The sequence below is a fragment of the Melanotaenia boesemani genome, chromosome 10, assembly GCF_017639745.1.
Source record: "Melanotaenia boesemani isolate fMelBoe1 chromosome 10, fMelBoe1.pri, whole genome shotgun sequence".
In the NCBI taxonomy this organism is placed as follows: domain Eukaryota; kingdom Metazoa; phylum Chordata; class Actinopteri; order Atheriniformes; family Melanotaeniidae; genus Melanotaenia; species Melanotaenia boesemani.
Window position 1 is genome coordinate 12,778,655 of NC_055691.1, and position 26,229 is coordinate 12,804,883.

Here is a 26,229-nt window from a genome sequence, read left to right on the forward strand (position 1 = left end):
TTAAAGGACTAGTAAATCTGGACTAAGTGACTGGTTAAAGGAATAGTAAATCTGGACTAAGTGACTAATTAAAGGACTATTAAATCTGGACTAAGTGACTGGTTAAATGATTGGTTAATGTGGACTAGGTGACTAGTTAAATGACTGGTTAATGTGGATTAAGTGACTGGTTAAAGGCCTAGTAAATCTGGACTAAGTGACTGGTTAAAGGACTAGTTAATGTGGACTTAAGTGACTGGTCAAATGACTAGTTAATGTGGATTAAGTGATTGGTTAAATGACTAGTAAATTTGGACTAAGTGACTGGTTGAAGGACTAGTTAATTTGGATTAAGTGACTGATTAAAGGACTAGTAAAGCTGGACTAAGTGACTGGTTAAAGGACTAGTTAATGTGGACTAAGTGATTGGTTAAATGACTAGTAAATTTGGACTAAGTGACTGGTTGAAGGACTAGTTAATGTGGATTTACTGACTGGTTAAAGGACTAGTAAATCTGGACTAAGTGACTGGTTAAAGTTAATGTGGACTTAGTGACTGGTTAAAGTACTGTAAAGAAATTATTCACATCTTAAATTTTTCCCAGTTAAATGGCGGAACAGTCACACCTTTTTTTTTTTTTTCCTGAAAGTTCCCAGGCTGGATCAATAAAATTTGAGTCTGATTCTGACCTTTTCCTCTCGTTTAACTAAACTCTAGTTCTGGTTTCCAGATGTTTTTTGGATATTCCTGCTGATGAATTTCCGACTTCACTCTGGTACACCCCATCCAAATCAGAGGACAAATCTTAACGTAAAAAACGAAGCCTTTAACCGATCCTCCGTTTAGCAGAGAAGATGTCTCTGTGATTTTAATGAGTTTTGTTAAAAATGTGTGGAAATGACCCATTCTGATTCATCTCTGTTTCAGGTCTTCGCCATCTAACACTGATATTATCTGTTCTCTCAACCATTTGTTAAAAACAGATTAGTATCATTATTGTCCAGAGAAAAGAAAGCGAGATTATTCTGTTTTGTTTCTTGGTAAGATCTGCAATCTCTCTGCAGAAGAAACAAGCCAGACGTCTTTTTCACCACTTTGCTGATTTAATCCTTTTTTGACGTCAATGAAACAAACTTCTTACAAAACTTCCTGAAAAGCACAAAGTGAAACTGGATCAGAGTCTGTGAGACATGTTGGGCTTATTTCAGCTTCATGCCAGTCATGAGTCATGGAGGTGGTGTGCATGTGCTGGGCGCCAGGTCTGATCACGTTTAACATGATTCATTATACTAATGTGAAAAAAACTAGTTAGAAAGACTAAAAGCAGCTTTGGATCATTTCAGAACATTTCAGCCTGCTGTTTTCCAGATTAGACCAGCATGGAGTCAGTTTTTATTTTTAGTTCCTGCAGGGTCAGAACCGTTTAACTCGTGTGATATTGCCTCGTCTCTGAACCTTCTCACACCTTCAGACACTCAGTCAGCTTTCTGCAACTTGCTCTAAAAACACCACAAACATCCCAAAAGAAGCCGCATGTGGACCTGGTCCAGGCGGAGTTCCAGAATAAACCTGGATTTATCCACCTCGTGGAGTCCAGGGCATCAGTTAATGTTCTACATCAACTGCTGGGTCATGGTCATTTACTCAGAAATGTCCTCATCAACCAGATATGGAGACAACACGTCCCTTTAGATGTCAGCTGGATTCCATGGTTATCTTCGCTGGAGAGGAAGGAAGAAGGAATTTCTGCTGAGTTTGAAGCCAAAATGTCCGCTTAATCCACTCATTTAGATTCAGTTAATATTCATTTTAAAAAAAGATCTGAAGTTCACTTATAAACATTTCAGAACAATGAGATAAAACAGAGGAAAGAGGCCAGAAACTGATTTGGATTGAGGAGAAATCCCAGCAGAACTTCCACCTCCGGATGGCATACCGTTATCCAGCTTAAAAAGACCATTCAACAATTATTACTCAGTTACAGAACTACTACGCTTAGTTTTCCTGCAAAGCTTCTCCATTCGTTTCACATGCTCTGGAGGATATCCTGCATGGTTCCCGGCATGGTTCTTGCAGATGAAGCAGTCGCCTCAGTTACAGTGGACCCAGGCTGATGAGCCACATGTTGAACCACACATGATGTTGACGTTTATAGAATGAAAATGCTTTGGTTAATGACAGCAGGTTTAATGTCCAACTATTCCATCCTCTGGGAATAATATTTAACTTCTCCTGGTTCTTGCTGCACCTTTAGTGCATCACCAGCAGCGATTCCATCGGGGAAACCGGACATTGCTGCAAACTGCATTGTTGTGTTTCCTGTTCTCCCCCAGTGTAGGAAAGTTCATGTAACGCTGGGATGAACCCAACGTTCATGCATTCTAACACGGCTGAAGGTTGGCTGTGATATCCCGACCTGGCAGCCAGTTCCTCTGGAAGGTGCCAGTGGCCAGAAAACCCAGTTAGCACCTGCAGAGGGACTAGGATGGTCCTAAAATTCCTGGGCCTAAATAATCATAGAGGTCTGAGACCACCACAGAGGTCCAACATCACATCACATGGCAGTCTGAACCGGTTCCTGAGCCATGCAGTAAGTCTTGCTGGTCTCTGAAACAGCTACAGGTGGAAACACCCTGATTGTAGTTTGACTGAGGAGCATGTTTCCATGGCGACCATTTTATTGTAATAGTAATGATTATTAATGTGTCTGGAACATGCAGGCAGCAGACTGTCAGGCGACAGTCTGAATGGAAGTTTTGTTCCACAAAGACAGAAAGAACATGTTTTACTGGTTGAGCTTCTGGTTAATAACAAACATCTGCTTCTCTGGTCATCCTGATTTATTTAATGATTGATTGTGAGCGTGCTCTCCCAGGAGAATTAATATGGAATGTGCCTCTTTATTCATGTTTGCAAACAGCTTCAATGTCTAACGTGGTGTGAAAGGTAATATCTGGACAAAAGTCTCACATCAACTCTGGTTTTGTGTTGCAGTTTCCTGTTTCTCCAGATTTTGTGCGTACGGCAGGGTCAGGGTAGCCGTGGCGGTAGGAACATTCTCCCGCCATGTTTGGTTTTAAAACCCAGAAGTTGAGTAGAACTGGCGTACACCAGTTTCTGTACCTACGGTAGCTTTAGAAATGAGGCCCCTGGACTTCTCTTCCCTGTTGACAGAAGTTGGTTCGGAAAACTTAGAAAACCTCCAGGAAATAACCGAGTTTCAGATGAAACTTGTAAGGAGTCCTGAAACTTGGACAAACATCTCTGTCTTGTGGAGGTTTTATCTCCTCAGACTGAAAGAAGACAAAGAGGAGTCGGGTCCAGCGTCACATCTGATCATTTTATGAGCTAAGCGGTCTGGTTCTGGTCCTGGAAGGCCACCATGTTGCCCTGCTTCAACACGTCTGATTAAAAGAATTTCTGACTTGTTACATGATCAGATACTGGATAATTTCCAGGCTTGTCGGGAAGATCCGCTTCAGTCAGGGGTGTGAATGAAAATATTCCCAGATTCTGGTCCCTGCTGGAGCTCATCCCGACTTTCCAGCTCAGTTTTCCCAGACTGAAATGCTGAAATGTCGTTTCTGGTTTAAAAGCAGCGTGAGGTGTGAGTTTTAATAAAATCTGACGCAGTAACTCAACCTTAACAGAGAACCCACCAGGATAAATAAAATAACCCAGAAATACCAGCTAACTGATCCTAAAAGGTAAACTGGACCTGGAAAATCACCAAATCTCTTTCAGTGTCTCCAAGTGTCCAACAAAGGTTTTGAAATAAAGCTTTAGCGTTCAATCTTTCCAGAAGAAAAAGAAGAAGTCCCGATTTTAGAAAGCTATTCTGTAAAGAGACAGAAGTTGGACATGAGGACAATGTGGACAGAGTCTAGAGACAGTTACACCTCAGCCATGATGGCCGCCGTCATGGCCGCCATCACACCCGGATCCGGAACATTCCCTGGCTCAGCTGCAGGCGGAACAGTCGGCAGTTGGCGATGCGCAGTGCGGCGCAGGCAGACTTGGAGAGGTCGCTGGTCAGCATGGGCTTGGTCCGGTGCCACGTCCCGGTGCTGCGCCGAAACTCCCGGATGTAGTCAAAACTGGTACCTGCACAAACAGGAAACAATCAGATTCCCGGCATCTGGGAATGTCAGAGCTCTCCGCTTTACCCACCAGTGTCCAGGTCTCCCACCACGTAGATGCTGGCTCCGATGGGCACGGCGCCATAAACGAAGGAGGAGCTGGCCGGGATGCACAGGTTCTGGTCATCCAGGAACATCCACCTGTACCAGAGCACACCAGCACCTTACTGGGAATACCTCTGTAAAACTTTACCAGGATTTCTGGTGTCACTCATGTCAGCTCTTAGCAGCAACATTTCAGCACTGGAATAAAATATAGGACTAAGTGATGGAGGAGGATGGATGTGTGAACACAGAGCTATACGACTTCTCTATCCTGGGAAAAGTCGAGCAGAGAATCAGTGGGATTGAACAGAAATTTCCTGCAGCTCCACTTTCCCCAGGTCATCCATCACTCCACAGCTTCCCACTCTAATCATCCACGTCCTCCCTTCCCACACTATGGCTGTTCTCCTAAATTATCTGGATTATTCCAATCATCTCATTGTGATGCAGATTTTCTGACAGGAAAGTTGCGGATTTTGACTGTAAAAATGACTGAGCAAGATTAAAAACGAAAACTTCTCCAGCTGGTAAAGTTGCCCTGCTGGCTCCATCATGTTGTTGGGGTTCAGGGAAGCTAGTTCCAGCTGTAACCTGATGGACACGGAGCAGGAATCATGTCCCATCTTTAACGGAAGGAAATGTTTGAGCACATTATGGACGGAATAGTGCTCCAAGGAAGGAGGACACCACTTACCAGGACAGAAGCTCCTCCAGGGCGTGGTCACTCTGAAATCTAACTTTATTTTACATGAGATTTTATCTTTTGCTTTTTACTTAAGAACCTGATCTGCAGAGGATAACATCAGCTGGACATTTTGGTTCTAAACTTATTTTTTCACTGAAACTAAAATCGCTCCAGTATAATTCCAGTATGCTCTATAAACACCTGTCCTCTTCATCAGCTTCTGTTAACACAAAAAGCTTCTCATGTCTTAAACAACCATGTGGAAAGTCAAACATCTTGGTCTTGGTCAAAACCTGGTCTTCAGTGGGAGGAATGTTCACTCATCATTTTAATCCCAAATGAACAACAAAACAAAAGAGACTGGCATTAGATAGGAATTAATAAACAGACCTCCTCATCTCATCGTGGTAGAACTCAGACTTGCAGGTCATCATCTGTCTTTGTTCGGGGTTTTCGTTCTCTTGGCTTCGGACTCCTCCGAACACGTAGAGCTCCTGACCGACGCCGCATGCCACCGAACCAAACCTGAGCGGCCCCACAGAGAGACCAGTCAACAAATACGTCTCACTTTAGTCTTCCGTCAGAAGGAAACAGAAACAAAAACAGAATAAAATATAAACAGTTGAGATTTAACTAGCTGTGTTCCAGCTCCACATGACTAACAACCTGCCTGAAGAGGCAAGAAAGCAAAACCACAACCAAACAGATGCTTCTAACCAAAATCTACCAAGATGGCGGACGTGTTTCAGGTTTGCCGTCAGCTCTTACCTGTCTTGTTTGCTGTTGTCCACTTTGGTAGTTTTTCTGTAAGATGCCAACTCTGCTGGTTTATGATCGCTATGATCGTCTTGTTAAACATTCGATCCTCGGTTGAGCTAAACCTGTAGAGCCAAGGAAATACTTTCCGCCCTTTCTGGAGGTGATTTAGCTGAGCTACCAACGGTTGCCCTTCCTCCACCATGTAGGAGATGCCACAGGAGACGAAGAAAACGGAGAGGTGTGTATGGAAAGTTTTGGGCGTTCCTGAGTTCCTGACCAGCAGTGGATCCTTCCGCCGACATGGACTGGATTCTGATTGTATCAGTTTTGGCCATTCCCTGAAGTCGTCCCTCAGGTGGATTTTAACTGCACCGCAGGATCAGCATCAATGACTTCACTCGCCTTGCATCCGGAGACGTGGAGTGAATCTCCAGAACCTTTGTCTGCTGGGTCAAGCAGCTCAGAAGGACGCCGTCCCTCTTCAAGCCTTAGTTAATGCCAGATCGCTAGTTGATAAGACATTTATTCCTGATGACTTCTTCACGTCCCGATCTTTTGATTCCTGACTGGTGACTGAAACTTGGATGAACGTTGGTGATTTATGTCCGCTCTCTAAGCTAGTCCCTCCCGACTCTAGCTTCTTTAACGCTCCCCGGACAGGGAGACAAGATGGAGGGCTAGCTTATGTTTTTAAAAACTGTGTTGTGTTTTCCTGTTGTTGCCATGGTTCTTCTTCTCCGTTTTTCTAATTGTTGCCATGGTTCTTCTTCTTCTTCATTTTTGTTAGATCACATTTGGTCACGCGAGATTTCTGGCTCGGAGGACTAGATTCTAGATCGGTTGCGGGAGAATCATTATGTGTGTGTTGTCCTGTGCTTTTATCGGAGCCACCACACACAGCGCCATCAACACTGTTAAATACCTGACTTTTTTATCTTCATGTGTGAGGTCTCGAACAGATAAAAATCTCTTCAGATCTAAAAAATCCTCATGTGTACCAGCCTTTAGGCAAACCATGCTGTACTTCTGGACAGTCCTCTGGCTTTAATGTCTGCTGACCAAACATTCTTGTCTCTGTAGCCCCTTTTAAAAAGAAGTGCTAAAAACCTATAACGGAGCCTTTGTGGAATGATGCCACCCGAGCACCCAGACAAGTCTGTAGGAGAGCTGGGCGTAAATGGAAGAAGGATAAACTCCAAGTCTCATTTTATCAAGTGGCTGTTAAGACAGCTTAAACCAATTATTTGGCTAATATATCAATACGTTGTCAGAGACCTTGTGTGTTATTTAATACTATAAACCTGCTGCTTCTGGACTTGTGAAATGTGAAATTGTAAATCTCAGTCTTATCTGGGGCTTTCCTTGTTGAGTTTAAGTGTGCTCTGGTTCAGCCTCTTTTTAAAAAACCAAACCTGGATCCTACAGTTCTGTCAAATTTTAGACCGGTCTCAAAATGACCTTTTCTTTCCAAGTTGCCATAGAAAGCAGTTTATATCCAGCTTCAGACATTTTTAAATGATCACGGCCTTAACAATGTTCACCAGCCTGCTTTCAAAGCCCTCAACAGCACAGAATCTGACCTTTTAAAGGTTTTTAATAATATTTTATGTGCTGCAGATTCTGGGAACTCTACTATTTTAGTTCTTTTAGATCTTAGCTTTTGATACAGTCGATCACGGCGTCTTATTATCACGGCTTGAACAATTTGTTGGTCTTAAAGGTACTGTACTTGAATGGTTCAAGTCTTACCTCACTAACGGACATTTCTGTCAACATTAGTGCATTTTCCTCCTCTTCAGCCCCTTTTCCTGCAGGGTTGCCCAGGGATCAATTCTAGGCCCAATTCTTTCTTTCTATTTACGTTCCTCCTTTAGGATCTGTTTTTAAAACCATGGCATCTCGTAACTCTGCTATGCAGATGACACACAGATATACATCCCTCTGAAGCGAAACAGCCAGACTTCTTTAAACACCATGGTGAACTGTTTAGAAGATGTTAAGTCCTGGATGGCTAAAAATTTCCTACTTTTAAATGACAATAAGACTGAAGTTCTGTTGCTTGGGCCTCCAGGCTGCCGTGGTGGCATGGCCCAGAAACTTGATCTTGGTTCCTTGCACCAATATTGCAAATCCTCCATAAAAAACCTGGGAGTCATTTTTGATAGTGCTTTTTATTCAACAAACATATAAGTGCTGTGGTCAGATTGGGGTCTGTTATTGTGGTCTAGACACAAACAATAAATAAATAAATGGGCCTTGTTTACATTTTCATAAAAAGAATTAAGGTTTCACAAATCAGACACTGTTTCAATGAGTCTACCAGCTCCAAAGAATAATTCAGTCAAGATATGAGGATCCCAAGTCTGGCAGTTTTTCAGCAGGACCTGGTCTAATGCTCCCTGCCCTTTTTCCACATCACAGATCAGAAGCTAACTTCATCAATGTCCGGCTGCGTCTCTGAGCATTTCTTCATCCTCGCTCAGAAACAGAGCTGAAAACTAAACAGCCTGATGTTATCCACCTGATTTAAATAACGTAATTTCAGACTCTACATGGTTGCACGCTCACTTTTCTCCCCGATGTGTAGACAGGTGTGTGCGCTCACACAGGTGAGCCACTCCCACCAGTGGCAGACAGATTATGTGGCAGAAATACCAGGTCATAACCAGGTTCCACAAGCTGACCATCCACCCAGCAGCAACACTGAGGTACCCACATTTCCAGATCCCTCCGTCACCCACCCAGCTTCTGATTGGTTAGTAAAGCAGCGTTCCTCTCACGCCACTGGTAGATGGACTCACTGTGACAACATTAGCGCACATTAAGTTATTAAATTGTCTCTCCTTCCTTTCTTTTTTTTGTTTTTTTGTTTTTTTTTGCTGCAAAAACTGACCTGAGATGGCAGACTCTTTAAGCCCTGCAGACGGGATTATAATCTGGTTACAATGACCTGGGCTGTGATGGCTTTGTATTCTTAGGTTGTTTCCGGTTTTGAGTAAAGTTAGTTGTGACTATTGTGACGTGGATGTGAGGCGGTGAGGAGAATCAAGAGGAAGTGAAAGCAGCAGTGATGCGGGGGGGCCGGAAGTACCCGACCTCAAATACCACTGTTTGCATATCCTTCCATCTAAAAAAAACCCCGTCTAAAGGAAACAAAGAGAAGTAGAAATCTGAAGAAAGAGGGCAGGTTTCTCAGCCTGACTCAACAGACTTTCCTCAGAAACAAACTGAAAGAGAAACAGATCAGACAGCGAGACAACGGCCATGTTTTACATCCTGTTGGGTAATTCATGCAAATCCAGCAGGTCACATGCAACGTGAAAGAAAACAGCAGAGTAATGAGAAGACATGTCCCTGACTGATTACCTTCTTTCTTTCAGAGGACAGAGGCCTGTCCACTGCTGGGTTTTAGGGTCAAAGCTTTCAACGGAGTCAAACAGCTTCCCGTAGCAGCCGCCACCCATGGCGTAGATCTTCTTATTCATGGAGGCGTAGCAGCCGACCTGCGGGACGGGATCCTTTTTATTCTTTTATTGCAACACATATCAAAACTGAAACCACAACTGTTACATAACAGGAAATAAAGACAACGCAACTGTATCCATATATATATATACATATATATATATATATATATATATATATATATATACATATATATATATATATATATATATATATATATATATATATATATATATATATATATATATATACACATATATATATATATATATATATATATATATATATAAATATATATTTATATATATATAAATAAATGTACATATTTATATATATATATATATATATAAACACATATATGGAAATTAAACTTTGACATACAGAATGTCAAAGTTTAATTTCTATAGTGTTGTCCCATTAAAAGATATAATGAAATATTTACAAAAATGTGAGGGGTGTACTCACTTCTGTGAGATACTGTATATATATAACTTTCCAATAGACTACTGTTCCATTATCTCTGCTTCTGTATCGGTAATGATGAGAAAAGTCTTCATGTCTTTATGTTACCATGTTCAGGTCCTCATCGGCCTGCAGCAGACCAACAACAGCTTCCTGTTCTCATGCTAACTCCTACACCTGCCAGACCCCCTGAGGCCGGTTTGTTAAAAACATCTCAAATTCAGTGTGTCACCTTCATTTTAATGCGAAAATCAGCTGTTTGGATGGTATTAACAGAAGAGTCGGACATGAGGATGCATGGTGAGGAGGTCGTGTGATGCCAGCATCCTGTGTGGGTGGTTACCTTGCGGACCATGGTCATGCTGCTCTGCATCTTCCAGGTATTGAAGTGTGGGTCAAACACTTCCACAGTGACCAGCTCCGTCTCTTCATTCTCTCCTCCCAGAACGTAGATCAGACCGTCCAGCTCAACCACGCCGAAGTTCTGTCGAGCCTGAAAACATCAGAGACCACATGAACCTACAAACATGGTGTCCAGCTCTGTTCACAGAGTCTGACTGAAGAAGTGGACTCGAGTCCAGATTAAGACCAGGAGGACCCCTGAGGAGGATCACAGTTCAGATAAAACCATTTTAAAATGAAAGAAATATAAATTTTCCAACCAAGGCTGGTCTAAAAGGAGAATTAACCTAAATCCGAATTAGACTCAGCTTTATTCGCCAAATATAAACACATACAAGGTATGTGTTCAGACGGGAGCAGTTCAACTAGACTGTGTGCAGGGTGAGAGGAGTCCTTTATGATGCTCCCTGCCCTCCTCTGAATCCTGCTGGAGTACAGATCCTGAACAGAGAGCAGGGGGTTCCAATGATGCGCGCTGTAGTCTGGGCTGGTCCTGCTTGGTGACAGCTCCAGACCACACAGTGATGGAGGAGCACAGGACCGACTCTATGACTGCTGGATAGAACTGCAGCAGCTCACGGGGCAGGAAGAACATTCGCTGCTGGGCCTTCTAGAGGATGGAGCTGATGTTTTCCTCCCACTTCAGGTCCTGAGAGATAATCGGGCCCAGGAATCTAAAGCCCTTTACAATCGACTGTGAGGGGGGCAGAGCAGGTGGGTGGGGAGCACCGTGCTGATGGTCCAGGTGTCCGAGGGGACCTCCCCAGCCTCACCTGCTGGCTTCTGCCAGTAAGGAAGCTGATGATCCACCTACAGAGGGCAGGTAGCACCGTCAGCTAGGACAGCTTGGTGCAGAGGGAGGGGTGGTGATGGGGCTGAATGCAGAGCTGAAGTCCACAAACAGGATCCGTGCATTGGTCCTAGGACGATCAAGGTGCTGCAGGATGTAATCCAGTCCCAAGTTAACTCCATCACCCACCGACCTGTTTGCCTGGTAGGCGAGCTGCAGGAGCTGCAGCAGGTTCCTGTGAGGGACTTAAGGGGGTTTCTTGGGGACCGGAATGATGGTGGAGCGCTTGAAGCAGGAGGGGACTTCACTCAGCTCCAGAGATCTGTTGAAGAGCTAAGCGAGGACGGGAGCCAGCTGATCGGCACAGACCCGCAGGCGGGGGGACCCTCCATCTAGACCTGGAGCTTTCCTGGCCTTCTGTCTCTGGAGCAACCGGGTCACTTCTCCCTTGCTGATTCCAAGTGGGTCAGGGGGACCGGAGAGGGGAGGAGCTGAGTGCTGACCCAGGGGGGTCAATGTCAGTGGGTGGAGGGGTGCAGGAGGAGGAGCTGCAGTGAGGAGGGGAACAGGCTGAAGTGGCCCTTCTTCAGTCTGCAGAAGAAGCTGCTGAGGCAGTCAGCCAGGGCCTTGTTGGCTTCAACAGGGGGGCGGGGCGTCTCCTGTAGCTGGTGGTCTTCTGCAGGCATCTCCACGCTGCTGATGGGCCGTTTGCTGAAAGCTGCTCCTCAGCTTTTCAGAGCAGAGCCTCTTGGCTGCTCTGATCCCCCTTGACAGTGTTCCTAGCCTGTACAGGGCTCCTGCGGGCGTCCTCCTTGGCTCAACGGAGATGTCTAAGTTTTAGAGTGAACCAAGGTTTATTGTTACTGTAAGGGCGAAATGACTTGGTTGGCACACACACATCCTCACAAATCTAGGTCTCCTCACAAAAACTGAAGTTTAGCTTTAATGAGTTTTTGGGAAATAAAATTTATGTGAAAGAACTGATTTCTGTTGATAAAACAATCACTGTAGAAAATCAAATATAAATTTAGATATCGTTCTTTTTTCTTTAAACCTGATTATTATTGATGAAACTCCTCTGTTATTGATGTTTCCTCCTCTTTAAGCTTCACAACATCAAACCCAGATTAACATGACAGCATCACACAGTTGCTGCACATCCATGATGAAAATGTCCTGTTCCACCACATCCCACTTGAGCTTTTGACATTATCCTGCTGGAAGTAGCATCAGAAGATGCGCCACTGTGGTCATAAAGGGATGAACATGGTCAGCAACAATACCCAGGTAGACTGTGGTGGTTAAACCAGGCCACATTGGTACTAAGGGGCCCAAAAGTGGGCCAGGAACATATCCCCTCACCACCATTACACCAGCAGCAGCCTGAAGTGTTGACCCAAGGCAGGATGCACCATGTTTTCATGATGTTTCCACCAGGTTCTGAGCCTAGCATCTGAATGTGGAGCTGAAACGGAGACTCATCAGACCAGCAATGTTTCTCCATCTTCTATTGTCCAGTGTTGGTGAGTCTGTGTGAATTGTAGCCTCAGATTCCTGTTCTTAGCTGAAAGGAGACACCCAGTGTGGTCTTTTGTTGCATCCTGGTCCAGAGAGCTGCTGCTCACTGGATATTTTCTCTTCATCAGACCATTCTCTAGAAACCCTGGAGATGGTTGTGGGTTTAAATCCCAGTAAATACTCAGACCAACAACCATGCCACGTTCAAAGTCTCTTAAATCCCTATTCTTCCTCATTCTGATGCTCCGGTTGAACTTCAGCAAGTCGTCTTCACCATGTCTACATGCTGCTGTGTGATTGGCTGGCTGGATGTTTCTGCTAACAGGAAGTAGAACAGGTGGAGCTGATGAGGTGAGATTTATAAATGTGTAGCGTTACTTTGAATGCAACATTTTGCAGAGCTATGCATTAATACCAGAGTATCAGTGTCTAGCTTACAGAACTTTAAAGAGATTTTCTGTTAAAGGTGGAGGAGCGGGGTGACCTGTAACTGCAGCACTGCTGCCACCTGCTGGGCATCAAGTTAAATGATCAGTAAACATTCAAATGAGCTGAAATCACAGGTGATCTTGGTTTTACCTGCAGCATGGGGGGTATGGGACTCCAGGCGTTGGATTCAGGGTCATACTTCTCTCCGGTGCCCAGGACTGCTTTGTTATCGTCTGCTCCACCCATGATGAACAGAAACCCCTCTGACACATAGACAGATCTATGTCAGTCACGTTAATCTCCTTCCCGCTACCCCGTCCTACCTGACAGGTGTGTTCCTGCATGACTTATGCAGCACTGACCGGCAGCGACCACTCCGTGACTCAGACGGGCGACGCTCATGGGCTGCAGCTCGATCCAGGCCTGCCTGTTGGTGTCGTAGAGCGGGCACATGCAGCGCGTCACAGCGGTGGGCTTCTTGGTCCTGAAACATCAGATCACGCTTCTGGTTCAGACTCATTTCATTACAGGATGCACAAATACACGCAGCTTTTAAAGATGTTCTGATCAGATTTTAATATTATAGGTCTTCAAACTGGGTTCAGAAGTAAGAAACACACCTTCTAATGGCTGACAGAGCGCTCCACAACCAAAATAACGAGTGAAATAGAACACCAAATCCCAACGAGCAAAGATGATGCAGAGCAGGAGCGAGCTAGATTGTTCTATCAACAACCATGCTGGTGCTTCATTTTCAGGGAGGTCAGATGTCCAGCATGAAGGTTGGCTGCCCAGTAGCAACGCATCAGGTCTGGTAACGCTAGGCCTCCAGTTTCCTTCGGCCTCTCCAGAAATGCCTTCCCTATGTGGCAAAGCTCTGTCCCGTATGAAGGTGGAAGTAAAAGTATTAAGTTAAGTAAAGAACACTTTAGCAATGAATGTGGGAATTGTCTGGAAAACAAATCAGAATCGTGGCCTTACAGTCATTTTAATGGAGTTCATTTTTCCTGCTAACGATAATGGAAGGGGCGGCTCTTGATTGGCTCATTCCAGTTTCCCCTAAAGTTATTTTTAAAAAGATCCCTCAATCTCTCAGTAACATGTACACCTAGTACCTACAAGAGTCCTGTGTAACCTTAAAGTCAAGAGGCCTCTGCTTTGCAGTTACACCTTTAGGAATAATTAGACTTTTAGAAAAGTTTATTTTATAACTGGACATTTACCCAGATTTAGTGATAAGATCTAATGAAACAGGTATGGAAGTATCTGAGTGTGAAAGGTATAAGGAGATGGTCACAGTATAATAAAGTTTATGGTTGAGGCCACATCGGTCTATGCAGAGCAAGTCAGGATTTTCTCTGAAGGACACAGCCAGCGGTTAGACTGCGATACAGAACAATAAGGCGGACAGGGGACACCCCTGTGTGGTGCCCCTGAAAACCGGGAAATAATGAGATATAAAGTTATTAGTGGATCGGAATACAGAAGATTCACTCAGCGACAAAATTTCTCTTCAAAACCAAACTTTCTAAGTGGATAATTATTTGTATTCCACCCTGTTAAAGGTGTGCATCTAATGGGATCAGCAGCTCGTGCGTGTGGTTGTGGTTGCTGGCCAGTCAGGAAGCCTGTCTGATGCTGTTCCAGGAACAACCTGGTTCTTATCAACAAGATCAGGGAGGTCCTAGTGGATTCCAGGAGGTCCAGGAAGACCGGGTGGTGAGGACAGCTGAGTGGTTGGTTCAAGTCCCGCTGCAAGGGTCTTTGTTAAATTGTAAAATCAGAGCAGAGCAAGCTGATTGGCTGGTAAGAGTCACATGTTAGCGAATCTTTAACCCTTCGTGAGAAGAACAGATATAGTTACCTGTGTCCTTGTTAAAGACAGAGTTTTCCTCTGCAAGGCTTCTTATATACTTTACATAAAAGTGGCACCAATTTAGCTGAAAAGGCTAATTTATAAAATTCGCTGAGGTAGCAGCAGGGCTGGGAGACTGCCCAGATTTCATTTGTGTTAACGGCGCCTGAAGAGCACCGACATCATCCTGGTCTAGCGATGGCATGTTTAAATGATTGGAAACCTCTGTAATTAGAATATCATCGACTGCCTCTGATTTAAATACGTTCTTATAAAATTCTTGAAATAGTTTATTAACACGGTTTTGTTCCGCGGTACTACCACTGAGTTATTATAAAGTCATTCTCAGTTTGAAGTGAAATTCTCCCCCGACAGAGATTTTCAGAGGGTGTGGATGAATGATGCTGAGGAGTGGCATAGATCCTCGTCTCTGGTTCTGAGCGATGTGTTACACTCTCTTTGTTAGCACTGGCAGTATAGGTTATTATCCCCTCAGATAAGCTATCAGTGTTTCCCACAGACAGCCCTTACTGTCTGCGGTTTCCATGGATACAGATGCAGATTAGATGTGTAGTCCACAAAATCTTGGTTAGATAGGAGGCGAGGATTAAAACACCATGTGCACTGAGGGGCCGTCCCCACGACTCTGGATTGCAATAAAACCACCCTTTCATTCCCACAAAGCCAGGGATTAGCCTCCATGAAACCGACCATTTCTGAAGCCAGGTACCAAAGTGGATAGGTTTGAGTCCCCTACCGTCTGCGGTACTGTGCGGACAGCGTAAACGCACAACTAGAGGAAATGACGTCAATGTAACGAACACACGCCGATTCCCAATCCACCCTTCCTCAAGTTTTTTATGCTTTGTAGTTCAGAGTTTTTTTAAGAAGATGCTTGACTTAAGAAATATTTCTTTGTTTGCCTCGCATTGAATCCTAAGCCATCTTCTCTTCTCTGCTTCCAATGTGTACTCACTGTTCCCAACTCCTCAGTAAGAAAAGTAGCTATTGGCTGTCCTAAAAGTTTCTAGAAGTCACTAATTAGCATAATCAGCCTGGTACATATGGCTGTAATGGATGCTGCCATAAAGAGGGATGTAGTGGGAAAGGCAAAAATTGATTAAAAAGAAGACAACCTAAAGTGATTAGAACAGCAAAATAAATAAATAAATAAAATAAATAATAATTCTGTCAATATTTTCTTTATTTTTTAGTTCAGTTTTTAAGTGTATTTTGTTTTTTTTAATTTGGAGTCTAGAACATCACAACACTTTTAACTTTTTAAATATTTTTGTCCACACTCTTCATTAATAGACATTACTGGATGGTAAGCCAGCGCAGGATCCTCCAGCAGCAACTTTGTACGTTTCATTTTCAGCCTGGTGATGAAACAGAGGTGAAAGTCGTCTGCTCTGAATGCAGCTGCTGCTGCAAGAAGACCACGCCTCGTATGAGAGGGGTCTGCACAGCACCTGCTCCTCACTGGTAAGAGTAAACTACCTTCATTCACGTCAGTCTCCAAAAATACCAGAAAAAGTTGCTAGATTAGTTGCTTGTTGCTTTTTTGAAAAAGTCACTAAAGGGGTCTGAAAACTCGCTAAATATAGCGACAAAGTCGCCAAGTTGGCAACACTGTGTGTACTTCCTGCAACACACAGTGAGCCTTTATGCATGCATTGTTTTGCTCTAACTCTGGAGTGTTACTCTTTAGCACCTCTCACAGCCTTGTAGTATGTACTACAGCGGTGTATAGTGATGCGCAGGTCGGGGTTTTTAGACCCGCGGGTCCCGCTAGAATTTGACCGCACCAAACCGCCCCGCACCTCCACTTCTATTTTTTTAACCCGTGCATATGGTCTCCTAAATTGGCACTGGAAACTGGCAACACAAAATGTATTTTCATTTGAACGTTAAGCCTATAAACATAAATAGGCAAATAAATAAAGTGTTTTAAAGCGTTTAAGCGTTTAAGTGTTATAAAGCACATAGCCAATGCTGCTGTTGTTGTCTGCACTGATTACCTCGCTTAACCTGTCCCAAACCTGTGATTTAGCCATTTGACCCTCCTTCTTCTTTTTAAGGACGTAAACTCCCGAACGAATGTTATTCAACACTTCTTCTTCCATCTTTTGTTGCTTGTCTGCTTGGCGCTTTCTGCACGTAGCCTGCGTAACCTACTACGCGCCTACGTGGACATTATGTTATAAAACGTGACCTGTGTTTAAATAACTGATAAATATTTTGTCTTACATATTATAGTAACAAAATGTAGACACTGATTAAGGTGTTTATTTTCAGTTTGACAAAAAATAAAATTAATAGATAGAACTAGATATTTCAGAATAGTAAACCACACCAACCGGCCCCGCAGTGAAGTGAAAATTCTTTGACCTGCCCCAACCCGAACCGCGGGTGACCCGCAGGACCCGCGGGTTAGGGGGCGGCCCACGCATCACTAGTGGGGATGTTGAAGCCTTTCTACTAGTTTTTGCCACTGTTTTCACACCGTTTTCACACCTGAACCGGTTTCGGTGCCATGTGGGCATAGCCTAAGGGACTATGTTGTTGGGAAAGCTAATACCCGTCATCACCAGGCAATGACCTGAAATGACCATGGTTTCAGAATCAGCTGTTCATCCAAAAGAAAATAATCAATTTTTGAGTATGAAAGGTGGCCCATGAGAAAAAAAAGAGTATTTATGGGATGTTGGATTTTTAAACCTCCAGGCATAGATGTCGATTCCGGTTCTGTGCCGCTGCTGCTTGTTCGGAGCGATCCAGCTTGACATTAAGAGACAGCTGAGGTTACCACCTGGTGTTAAGTTATGAGAATTTAGGTCTGGAAGTGATCAGAAAAGAACAGTGAAAACTGAACATTGTCCTAGTTTGGGGCATAAATGTTGACAAGCATCACAGGCATGCAGCATCCATTTCTATCACGTATGACGGGAGATTCAGCAAACTGTACATTTCTGTGGAGAAGGATGGCCACACCTCGACTTTACAGCTGAAATCTGAATGACACACCTGAGTAAAATACCCCGGCAAAGCCTGGACCGGTCACTGTTTAGCAAGCAGGAAAGCTATTCAGCTTTCAGTTTGGACAAGAGAAAAAAACCTTGCTGTGTTTTACTAAATTATTAAGACCACGGACGTTCCAGCTGGTCATCTTTGTGACAGCTCTCTCTAGCTTTAAAGGTAGATGCTGCCACTTTCGGTAGGTCAGAAAGAAAAAATAAATTCTGCTGTGCTTTATGTGAAAAGCCCATTACGTCTGCTCGCTGCTCAGCCCAGAGATGTGGGGGAAGGAGGGGTTTACACACATAGACAAACATATACTGTAAAAACAATAAAGTCAAACAACTAACTGAACAGTAAAGAGAAGTGCAGAACAAGATCATCAGCATGAGCCCTATTCTTCTCACTAGTAACTTTATACTCTACTAACTAGCTTACCATGTCAGAGCTATAACCAGAGCTAATTATAAGCAGTTATAGTAGCTCTTCCAAAAAACCGCATGAAACAGAGTCAGACGTCAACAGAAAGAAATGCCGTATGAAAGAAACACAGAGGCCTCCGATTGGACAAACAACCAACCTCATTAGTCCAATGTTCAAATTTGAAACGCTGGTGTGTCACGATGAAGGATCAGACGACCATGATCGGGAGAAAAATCAACTAAATAAAAAACAGCCTGTATGCTTGTAGGTAGGGCTGTGCATACCTGTGGCCACGGAGGTGAATACCTTCATGCTGGTTTTAGCCGGAGTGTCAGAACTGAGTCATACATGCATCAGTCAGCCACGGGAACGTTTTTCCAGCACATAAGCTTTGGCTTTGATCTCTGCAGCTCAACCGCATCCCAGCTGAGATCCGCCCCACATGACGCCACATCGGTGAAGGCTGCTGAAGGTCTGGTGACGGCCTGAGTGAAGTCCGGCTCAACACCAGCTGTGTCCCCGTTGCTCCCTCTTAGTGCCGGAGCGCAGCAGCCTTCTTCTAAATGTCTTCCTCCTCTTGAAAATAATGGCATCTCGCAAAGAAAGCCCTGGTGGCTGGTTGTCTTGTGCTGGCTTGCTTCTCAAAGCGTGACGAGCTCGGCTACAACATGTGCCTTCTCCACCTGTAGTAAGTCCTGGAGCATGTCGGCGATGAACTGGACCAACCATTTCCCACTCTCCTGACCCTCTTTCACTTCGACCACTCGAATGTAGCATTGCCGTGACCTCGCCTTTAAATCCTCGGTTCTATCTTTCAGCGTTGCGATCTCCTTCATATTCTGAGTCACCTCCTTTTCCAACGCAATAATTGTGTCGCTGGCCGCCGTCTCCAAGTGAGCAACGCCTCTCTACTGCAGCAATGCGAGCCTCGGCTAGCTCATTAGCCTTCTTAAACTCACTCTGTAGGACCGTGATTTGAGTGCGCAGCTCCATTCTCTGTGCTTCTGCCCTCTGGTCGATCTTGGTGATCAGATCATCTCTCAAATTACGAATGGCTTGAATAAATTAAGCTTACTTTGGACCTAAAGTTACTCTGGGTTGAGGTAGACCAGGAGCTACTGTTAGCGTTAGCTTGTGAGCTGGTGGTCCCGCGTTTGTCAGGCATGACAGTGATGTAGCTTAAGATCAGTTTAGACGGTTATATCAGCTGATTGGTGAATCTGAAAAGTATAAGAGCATAGAAAATCACCATCTACCAAACATGGTAGATGGTACTCAGAAAATCCACAAACAGATCAAACTTCCTCCAACAGCTACATAAATTTAAAGTCTCAGCCGCCATCTTGAGGATTTTTTATTCCTCGTATATGAAGAGGGTCCCAGCTGGCAGCATCACGTCCTGGTATGGGAACTGTAAGGCCCCTGAACGTACCATCAGAGGGCCTGTTCCATCCCTGCAGGATATTTCTACCAGGAAACTGAGGCTGAGAGCTGAAACCGTCTGGTATCCATCCCAGGACTACTCAGGCTGCTGACGTCTGACACCATCAAAGACAAAAACATTATGACCTAAAACTGCTATTTGCTAGGAAACGTATCCAACATGAGGAAAGAAAAGGCTCGGACAGTTCTGTCACTGATGGGAATCCAAACTGAGACTTACTTGCGATCTTCTCCTCCTGCGATGACGATGCATTCAGAGTAACCTCTGGGCTTGAAGGCGGCGAGCAGCGCCTCGCCTTGCAGCGACCCGTCCGTCAGAACCTTCTGACAGTGCTCTCTGATCACCTCCCTCATCAGCGGCTCCCCGACGGCCTGACGGAGGAAATGCAGGCAATCAGAAGCTGAGGCGGCCAGGAAAGACCCAGCTTTGGATCAACTACAATACTTCTGTTGTCTCTGAACTAAAAGGCCCTGCGCAGACAGTGTTGACAACATGGTGGTAAACCAGATCCTCACACGACCCAAGTTCCTTTCTCTGAAACATCGCAGCCAGGAAGCAGGAGGGAAAGGCTAGATGATGTGTTTATCTGGCTGCGCTGGAGAGCATCGTTAGCTATATGCTACGTCACAGCTGGCTCAGAAAACCGAGTTTTCTCTGACCCATTACAAATCTTTCATCCTGAGTTATTGCCTCCTGCCAGAAGGTTGCCAGATCCTAAATGCAAACTCAAAATTCCTTTGTCCTCATTTATGTCACACTTTTAAATCATTTTAATTCATGTCTTTTCTGGTCACCTGAGCTTCTGTTCTGGGTCTCGGGGGTGTTTTCAGACATGCCGAAACTTTTGGAAACTTGTGGAAAAATGTCCATTTCCATCAGTTTCGGAACAATCTGTGTCCATCTCTGTTAGAGAAACTTAATATCTGATAATTAGTTGCCGACCTTCAGTAATGACCAAGTTTAATGAGTTGTTCTAACCTTTATTAGTCATATACACTGTTATAAAGGAAGCTGTTTTATTTTGAAATTCATGCTTTTATTTTGAAGTAAACTGTGCTATAAAAATTGAGTGAAAGTAGGGCGTGCGCTAAGCACAGTGGCAAACATATCAACAGTTATATTTAGCTCCTGTATGTATAACAATGACAGCTGAGCTGAAACTTTAAATGGTGATTGTTTCGTATGTGACCGACGTCGCATGTAAGCAATTGAACGTGATTAGATGTTTCTAATTTCTTTCTTTCTCCAACTCTTCTGTGTCACTCACTGCAAACATTTTCTCCTATAAATGCTGTGAAACATCGGTGTGAGCGACCGTCGTTCGGCCAGGGAAGCTACGGCTGTTGTCCTGGATGAACAAGGAAACATGTTCTCTCCATTACCCTACCTGCTCTCTCAGGTAGCTGACCTCCAGTCCCTGCAGCCACACAGCGGACATCACCTCCTTCATGTGCACCTGCAGTTACACAAGACAGAAACATTTCTTTGTGCTTTCATGGAACTTTCTGAAAACCCTGCCTCCCTTCCGCTTCAGCGAGTGTTGCTGGTGCTTCAGGTGGGCTTCACTGCTGCTTTCTGCCTACCTGGAGGTTTCCTCCACGTGTAACAACAAGAAGCCAAAAATGTTTATCTTTTCCAACAATCATCATCTCTATAAATGTCTTGGCACTCAGTTTGATCCTCAGCTTTTATTCTAAGAATAGGAGCTGATTGTTGACCCGGTTTGTCAAAGACTTCCTGGGACAACTTGATTTTTATGTCTGTGGGGCTGCTGGGTGCAACCACCAGTCCACCCGAATCCATTAGATCCAACCTGACTCCGTTCGACTGGATTCATTCACAGATAATTATGTAAAACATGGTAATTATATTTATAAAACTCTGAGCCCGTTTACATGAGCATAAAACAGATATCTGGGAGTAATCAGATTACTGTAATAATCTGATCTGACACGTCTACATGCACCTCTAAAATACGATATTTGAAAAATCTTTGACTACATTTACCAGTGCATTATTAGAATTATTTCAGAGTATGTACGTGCATGATGACATCACTTCCTGTTATTCTGCAAGGCTCCATGTTGGGCCGTCTATTCTTCAGCACGGGCTCCAGACGAACTTTTGACTTGAATGCAGTGAAAGGCAGCTCCTCATTAGCTTTATTATAGACCACGTTTCTGGCCGCTGCACCAGCCAGAAACATCTTGTTTTACTTATTTTTCTTAAATACACGGCAGCCTTTCCTGTTAGTAGTTTTGTACACCACGATTAATAATACATCAGGACCTTCTTCAGGATCTTCTCCATCTCCTCCAGGATCCTCTAGAGGAGACTTGAGCTCCATCAGTGCCAACACAGAGCAGCAAAGGTCCAAATAATTTTCTTTTTCATGTGGCTCAGGAACCATGAAAAACTCTGCAACTAGTGGAGATAACAGACCACACCCGCCTATGAAGGAATTCCATGTTATTCCACCTTTTTCCGCTGATTCTAAGTTCCGTGTTTCTCATGCATCGTTCTTCATCGTACTCGATGCCTGAATTTCAAACCAACACACAACCCGGTGGAGAGGACCCACACTGAAACCTGAGCCCTGAGCTCAGGTAAGGAAGAAATAAACACTGAATAAAGACCTCCACCTGGACCTGAGACAGGTTAGACCCGCCAGTGAGAAAAAAAATGTTAGTTGCACTCGACAAAATTTTGGTCACATGTGCAACCAAGTTGTCGGCGTCCTAGAGACATGTCACCTTAGCTCGGATCCAACCAAGCAGATACCTGGTCATCATGGTGCTGACAACGCTCTGCCCTTTATTCCTGTCTCAGCAGGGAACTCTGGTCCCAGACAAAGCTTCAGTTCCTGCCTTGGTCAAATCAATATGTGGATGTTCCAGAAATTTCTTCTGATAAATAAAGATAAATCTGAAGTTATTTTGTTTGGAACCATAAGCTGCGTTTCCCCCGATGGGTGCGGGTCGGGACGCAGAGTACCCTAATATCCAACCCGACCCGTCCTCCTTTGTTGCTACCCTTCCGTTGGGGTACCAGTCTAACCGACCTGTGGACTGGAGTAGGCGGAGTTCGACACATTGGTTGAGAAATAAAATTCCCTACCCGTGCAACCTGGTATAAAAACAAAGCCGGAACAGCTACTCGTTCAGAGAAACAGATTTTTCTTTGTTGATTAAATCTCTGTTTAAAATAGAGTCACGAAGCACCACCAAGAAGAAAGAACACGTACTGGTGGGTGACCTCCGTCCTCCTCTGGAGTCATGTTCTGGTTCTACTCTAAGGAAGGCGCTGCGATGGTGTCACGCTGCTACGTAGCTGAGGCAGCTATAGCTATCCGGCTGATGCTCCGCCTCTCAGGTAAGGTTACGGTTGCTGTGGAAACGCAACCAGATTACAGCTTTCCAACCACATCTGCACCCTAACCGTCTCGATCCGACCTGACTCGTCGTTAGAAACGAGGCTATAGATGAGCGTCCAAAGATTAGTAATATTATTTGTCTTATTGCTGTGGAGCTAAAAGAACCCCCACCAAGCGTTACCCACCCTGCGGTCATCGGGGTCGTGGGCAAACCATCGCACCACAGCCTCCAGGACATGCTTCTCATTGCCCACGTTGAGTTTCTCCATGGCCAGCAGCTCACAGAGCCGGTCCGGGACCAGTTCCCTGAACTCCTCGGTGAGCACCACATCCCGAAAGTGCGTCTGCAGGAACTCAGTGGCAACGTAGTGGACATGGTGGAGGCAGTAGTGCAGAGAGAAAAGCCGGATGCCGATGCAGTTCTCTGCTGTGATGCAACTCTCCAAGAACTGGCAGCACAGGTTCTTCAGGTCGGTCATCAGGAGCAGATCCGACGCCTGCACCATGTCCTGGATGGTCTCTTCACTCAGAACAATCTGACAACAGAGAACAGAATAAAGAACAAAAACCTGCTGGATGTAAGCACAATGCATCCACACTCACTTCACCGCTGAAGATGTAGTCCAGGATCTGTTTCATGATGGACATAGAGACCCCCTGCAGCTCAATTCTGTACGTGGATCCATCTTCTTTGGGAGAATTATAGTTCAGCTTGGTCCTAACAGGAAAATAGCAACACAAGAACATGTCAGAGCGAGGGGTAGTTCTAGGAGGGGTCCAGGCTGGGCCAGTGCTGTTTTCTCATGACTGTAACCCCCCACAATGCTGGTCTTGGACCACCACTGGTCTGAGCATAAAAACCACTGGCGTGCACAGATAGAGCCTTGGCAGTGCTGAAGCACTTGTTTTATTTTTTATATATACTGTATGTGGCTCACTATGTTGACGCGATCACACACCCCTTACACACACGTGCACATACGCCCGTTTTGTTCCAGTCATTTTTTGGCAACGTGATCATGCAAATCGGGCTCCAACGAAGAATATTGTAAGTATTTACATTGCAGCAGCTGGACCATCTACGAAGTTACCTCCCACCGCTCCACCTGCCACTACTCAGGTAAATTTCGAGGGCACCTTTTTCTCCTAAACTAAGCCTGAGACCAAACTATTCATCCCTGTTGTAAAGTAGCCTGTCTGTCTCATTACAGCCTAAACGGCTGAGTCTAAATTAGCCGACTGCCTGGTTAACGAGCTTGGCACTACAGCCATAATCAGTGGTACCTTGCCAGACGTTAGGCTAAATGGTCACTACAAACGTGGATATGTTTGGCTTTTTCTTCCGTGAAGTTTTCATAAACCACATCGTACAGCAAGGGTGTCCAGCTCCGGTCCTCGAGGGCCACAATCCTGCAGGTTTTTGATGTGTCCCTACTCCAAAACCACCTCACTCAAATTGATGAGTAATTGTGCAAAACTTAATTGGCTGTTGGATCTAATTCATTTCAGTCAGGTGTGTTGAAGCAGGAAACATTGAAAACCAGCAGGACAGCGTCCCCCGAGGACCAACTTTGGACACCCCTGTCATACAGCGTTCTCCAGTTGTCCATTTCTTATGTTGCAAATTGTAATAACTTGAAAATCGTTTTTTTCTTTATTCCAAGCAGCATTATTCTAAGCACTCTATAACAATGTTGGCCTCGGCTTTTATCAACTGCAGCATGCCTAGAAAAAAGAGATTAAATAAACAGAAGTTAAAGGAGCTACACCAGGCAGCTCAGGGAAGCAGCTCTCTGCTGGCCTGGATGAAGCCATCAAGCAACAAGGAGGATGAGGAGGAAGATGATGAAGGAGAAAGGTCAGAGCCAAGACCAGAGTCATGTTAACTGTTTAGGGCCTTTTAATAATTAATAATAAATAATTCCTTACATTTCTATAGTGCTTTTCTAGACACTCAAAGTGCTTTACAATGATTGGGGGACTTCAGGTTTTTAAAAATGAACTCTTCCACAAATTTTATTGAAGCACGTAAAAGTGTCCACAACGTGGTTTGGCAGCCAAATCTGCTACAATCTATATTAGCCCAGTACATTATTTTGTAGCCCCACAAATATAAGTTGTTTCCATGTTAGGCCTTACAGCATTCACAGTTATCTTGTATTTACCATTGTAGGCTAATAATGAAATGCTGACCATCATAAATACCCAATTAGAATTTGTCTGCAGAACGCAGCTAGTGGTGAGGGATTGAAATCAGACTATGGCGGTTGCAGACTGGTGTTAGTCTTAGTGGTGTAATGCATTGACTCTTGTCACTAAGCAGTCTTACTCAAAGATGCATCACTCTATTCTCTCTACTGTCCCACAGTAGACCATCTACCAGCATGGAAGATGAGGAAGATAGGGAGAGCAGTGTCAGATCAGTACCAGGTTCATGTACAGTAACATATTTCAATACATTTGCAAGTACATAAAAGCCTGTAATGTTTCTTTTTTCACACTATAATTAAATACAGGTGGCAGTTCCATGCGCTCTGCAAAGTGCCTTTAAAAAAAACAAACAAACAAAAAAAAAAAAAAAAAACTGAGCACCTGCCCCTCAAAATGTCTGTGCACGCCACTGATAAAAACGGATCATGGGCAGCTGGACCCGGGCCTGACCTGATGTAAGGGCTAGCAGCAGCTAGGATGTTCTTCTGGACTGGAAGCTGCTCTCCATCAACCACCAGCAGGGCATCGTGGAAACTCTGTTCATGCCAGAATGTCCGAAGGACTCTGAGGAGTTTTTGGGAGTGTTGTGGGTCTGAAACCTTCGAACCGGGTTCACTGGATGAGGAGCTGGACATGTCTTGGGATTTCCCCAAAGAGCAGAGATCTCTCCTGTCAACAGAAAAACACAATAGCTAATGGAGATGTATTCAGCTTAGTGTTTAGTTAAAGAGCAAATAATATGTTAAATGAGATTACTGACAGATAAAAAGACTCATCCTCTGTAAACGGCTAATACATCTACACAGAGTCATGATGTCTAACCCTGGTTATGTAGGTAAGCTAGGCTAGTAGCCAAAAAGCCGACACGGACATACACAATTCCCCTGAAAAGGACATGTCACCATTAATTGTGTAACTTCTGTGTAGAAAGACGTTTCATTATCTGACGATGACTTATTTATTTATTTGGTTTAATTGCTGCCACACAGGTAGAGCAATGAACAGGCTAAGGTTTAAGCTTTGCATGTTTACAATGCTTCAAACTGCTCATGTCATGACTTTTATTTTAATACGTCTTCGTTTTAAGCGTCTTACCTTCAGACTGAGAAAAGCTGTTTTCTGTTTTTGTGCATAGGGAGTGTGAAACTCCACCTAGAGCAACATGAATCACTCCGTGAGAGAATGTTGTTAGTGGGCGTAAAGGCATGTACTGTGCTACATTCAAGGACTA

General features: G+C 44.3%; 1 protein-coding gene across 1 annotated transcript; it reads right to left on the reverse strand.

Annotated features, from left to right (window-relative positions):
• Positions 1 to 538: 538 nt before the first annotated feature.
• On the reverse strand, positions 539 to 26,229 carry gan (gigaxonin). Its single transcript, XM_041996076.1, has 13 exons — positions 26,094 to 26,229; positions 25,449 to 25,667; positions 23,391 to 23,505; positions 22,973 to 23,323; positions 20,802 to 20,870; positions 19,634 to 19,785; positions 13,037 to 13,158; positions 12,825 to 12,937; positions 9,879 to 10,028; positions 8,975 to 9,111; positions 5,240 to 5,374; positions 4,151 to 4,260; positions 539 to 4,084 (listed from the first exon to the last, which is right to left on the reverse strand). Exons 2-13 carry the CDS (start codon positions 25,631 to 25,633, stop codon positions 3,912 to 3,914), a joined length of 1,812 nt encoding a protein of 603 aa, XP_041852010.1. The 5' UTR covers positions 25,634 to 25,667; positions 26,094 to 26,229; the 3' UTR covers positions 539 to 3,911.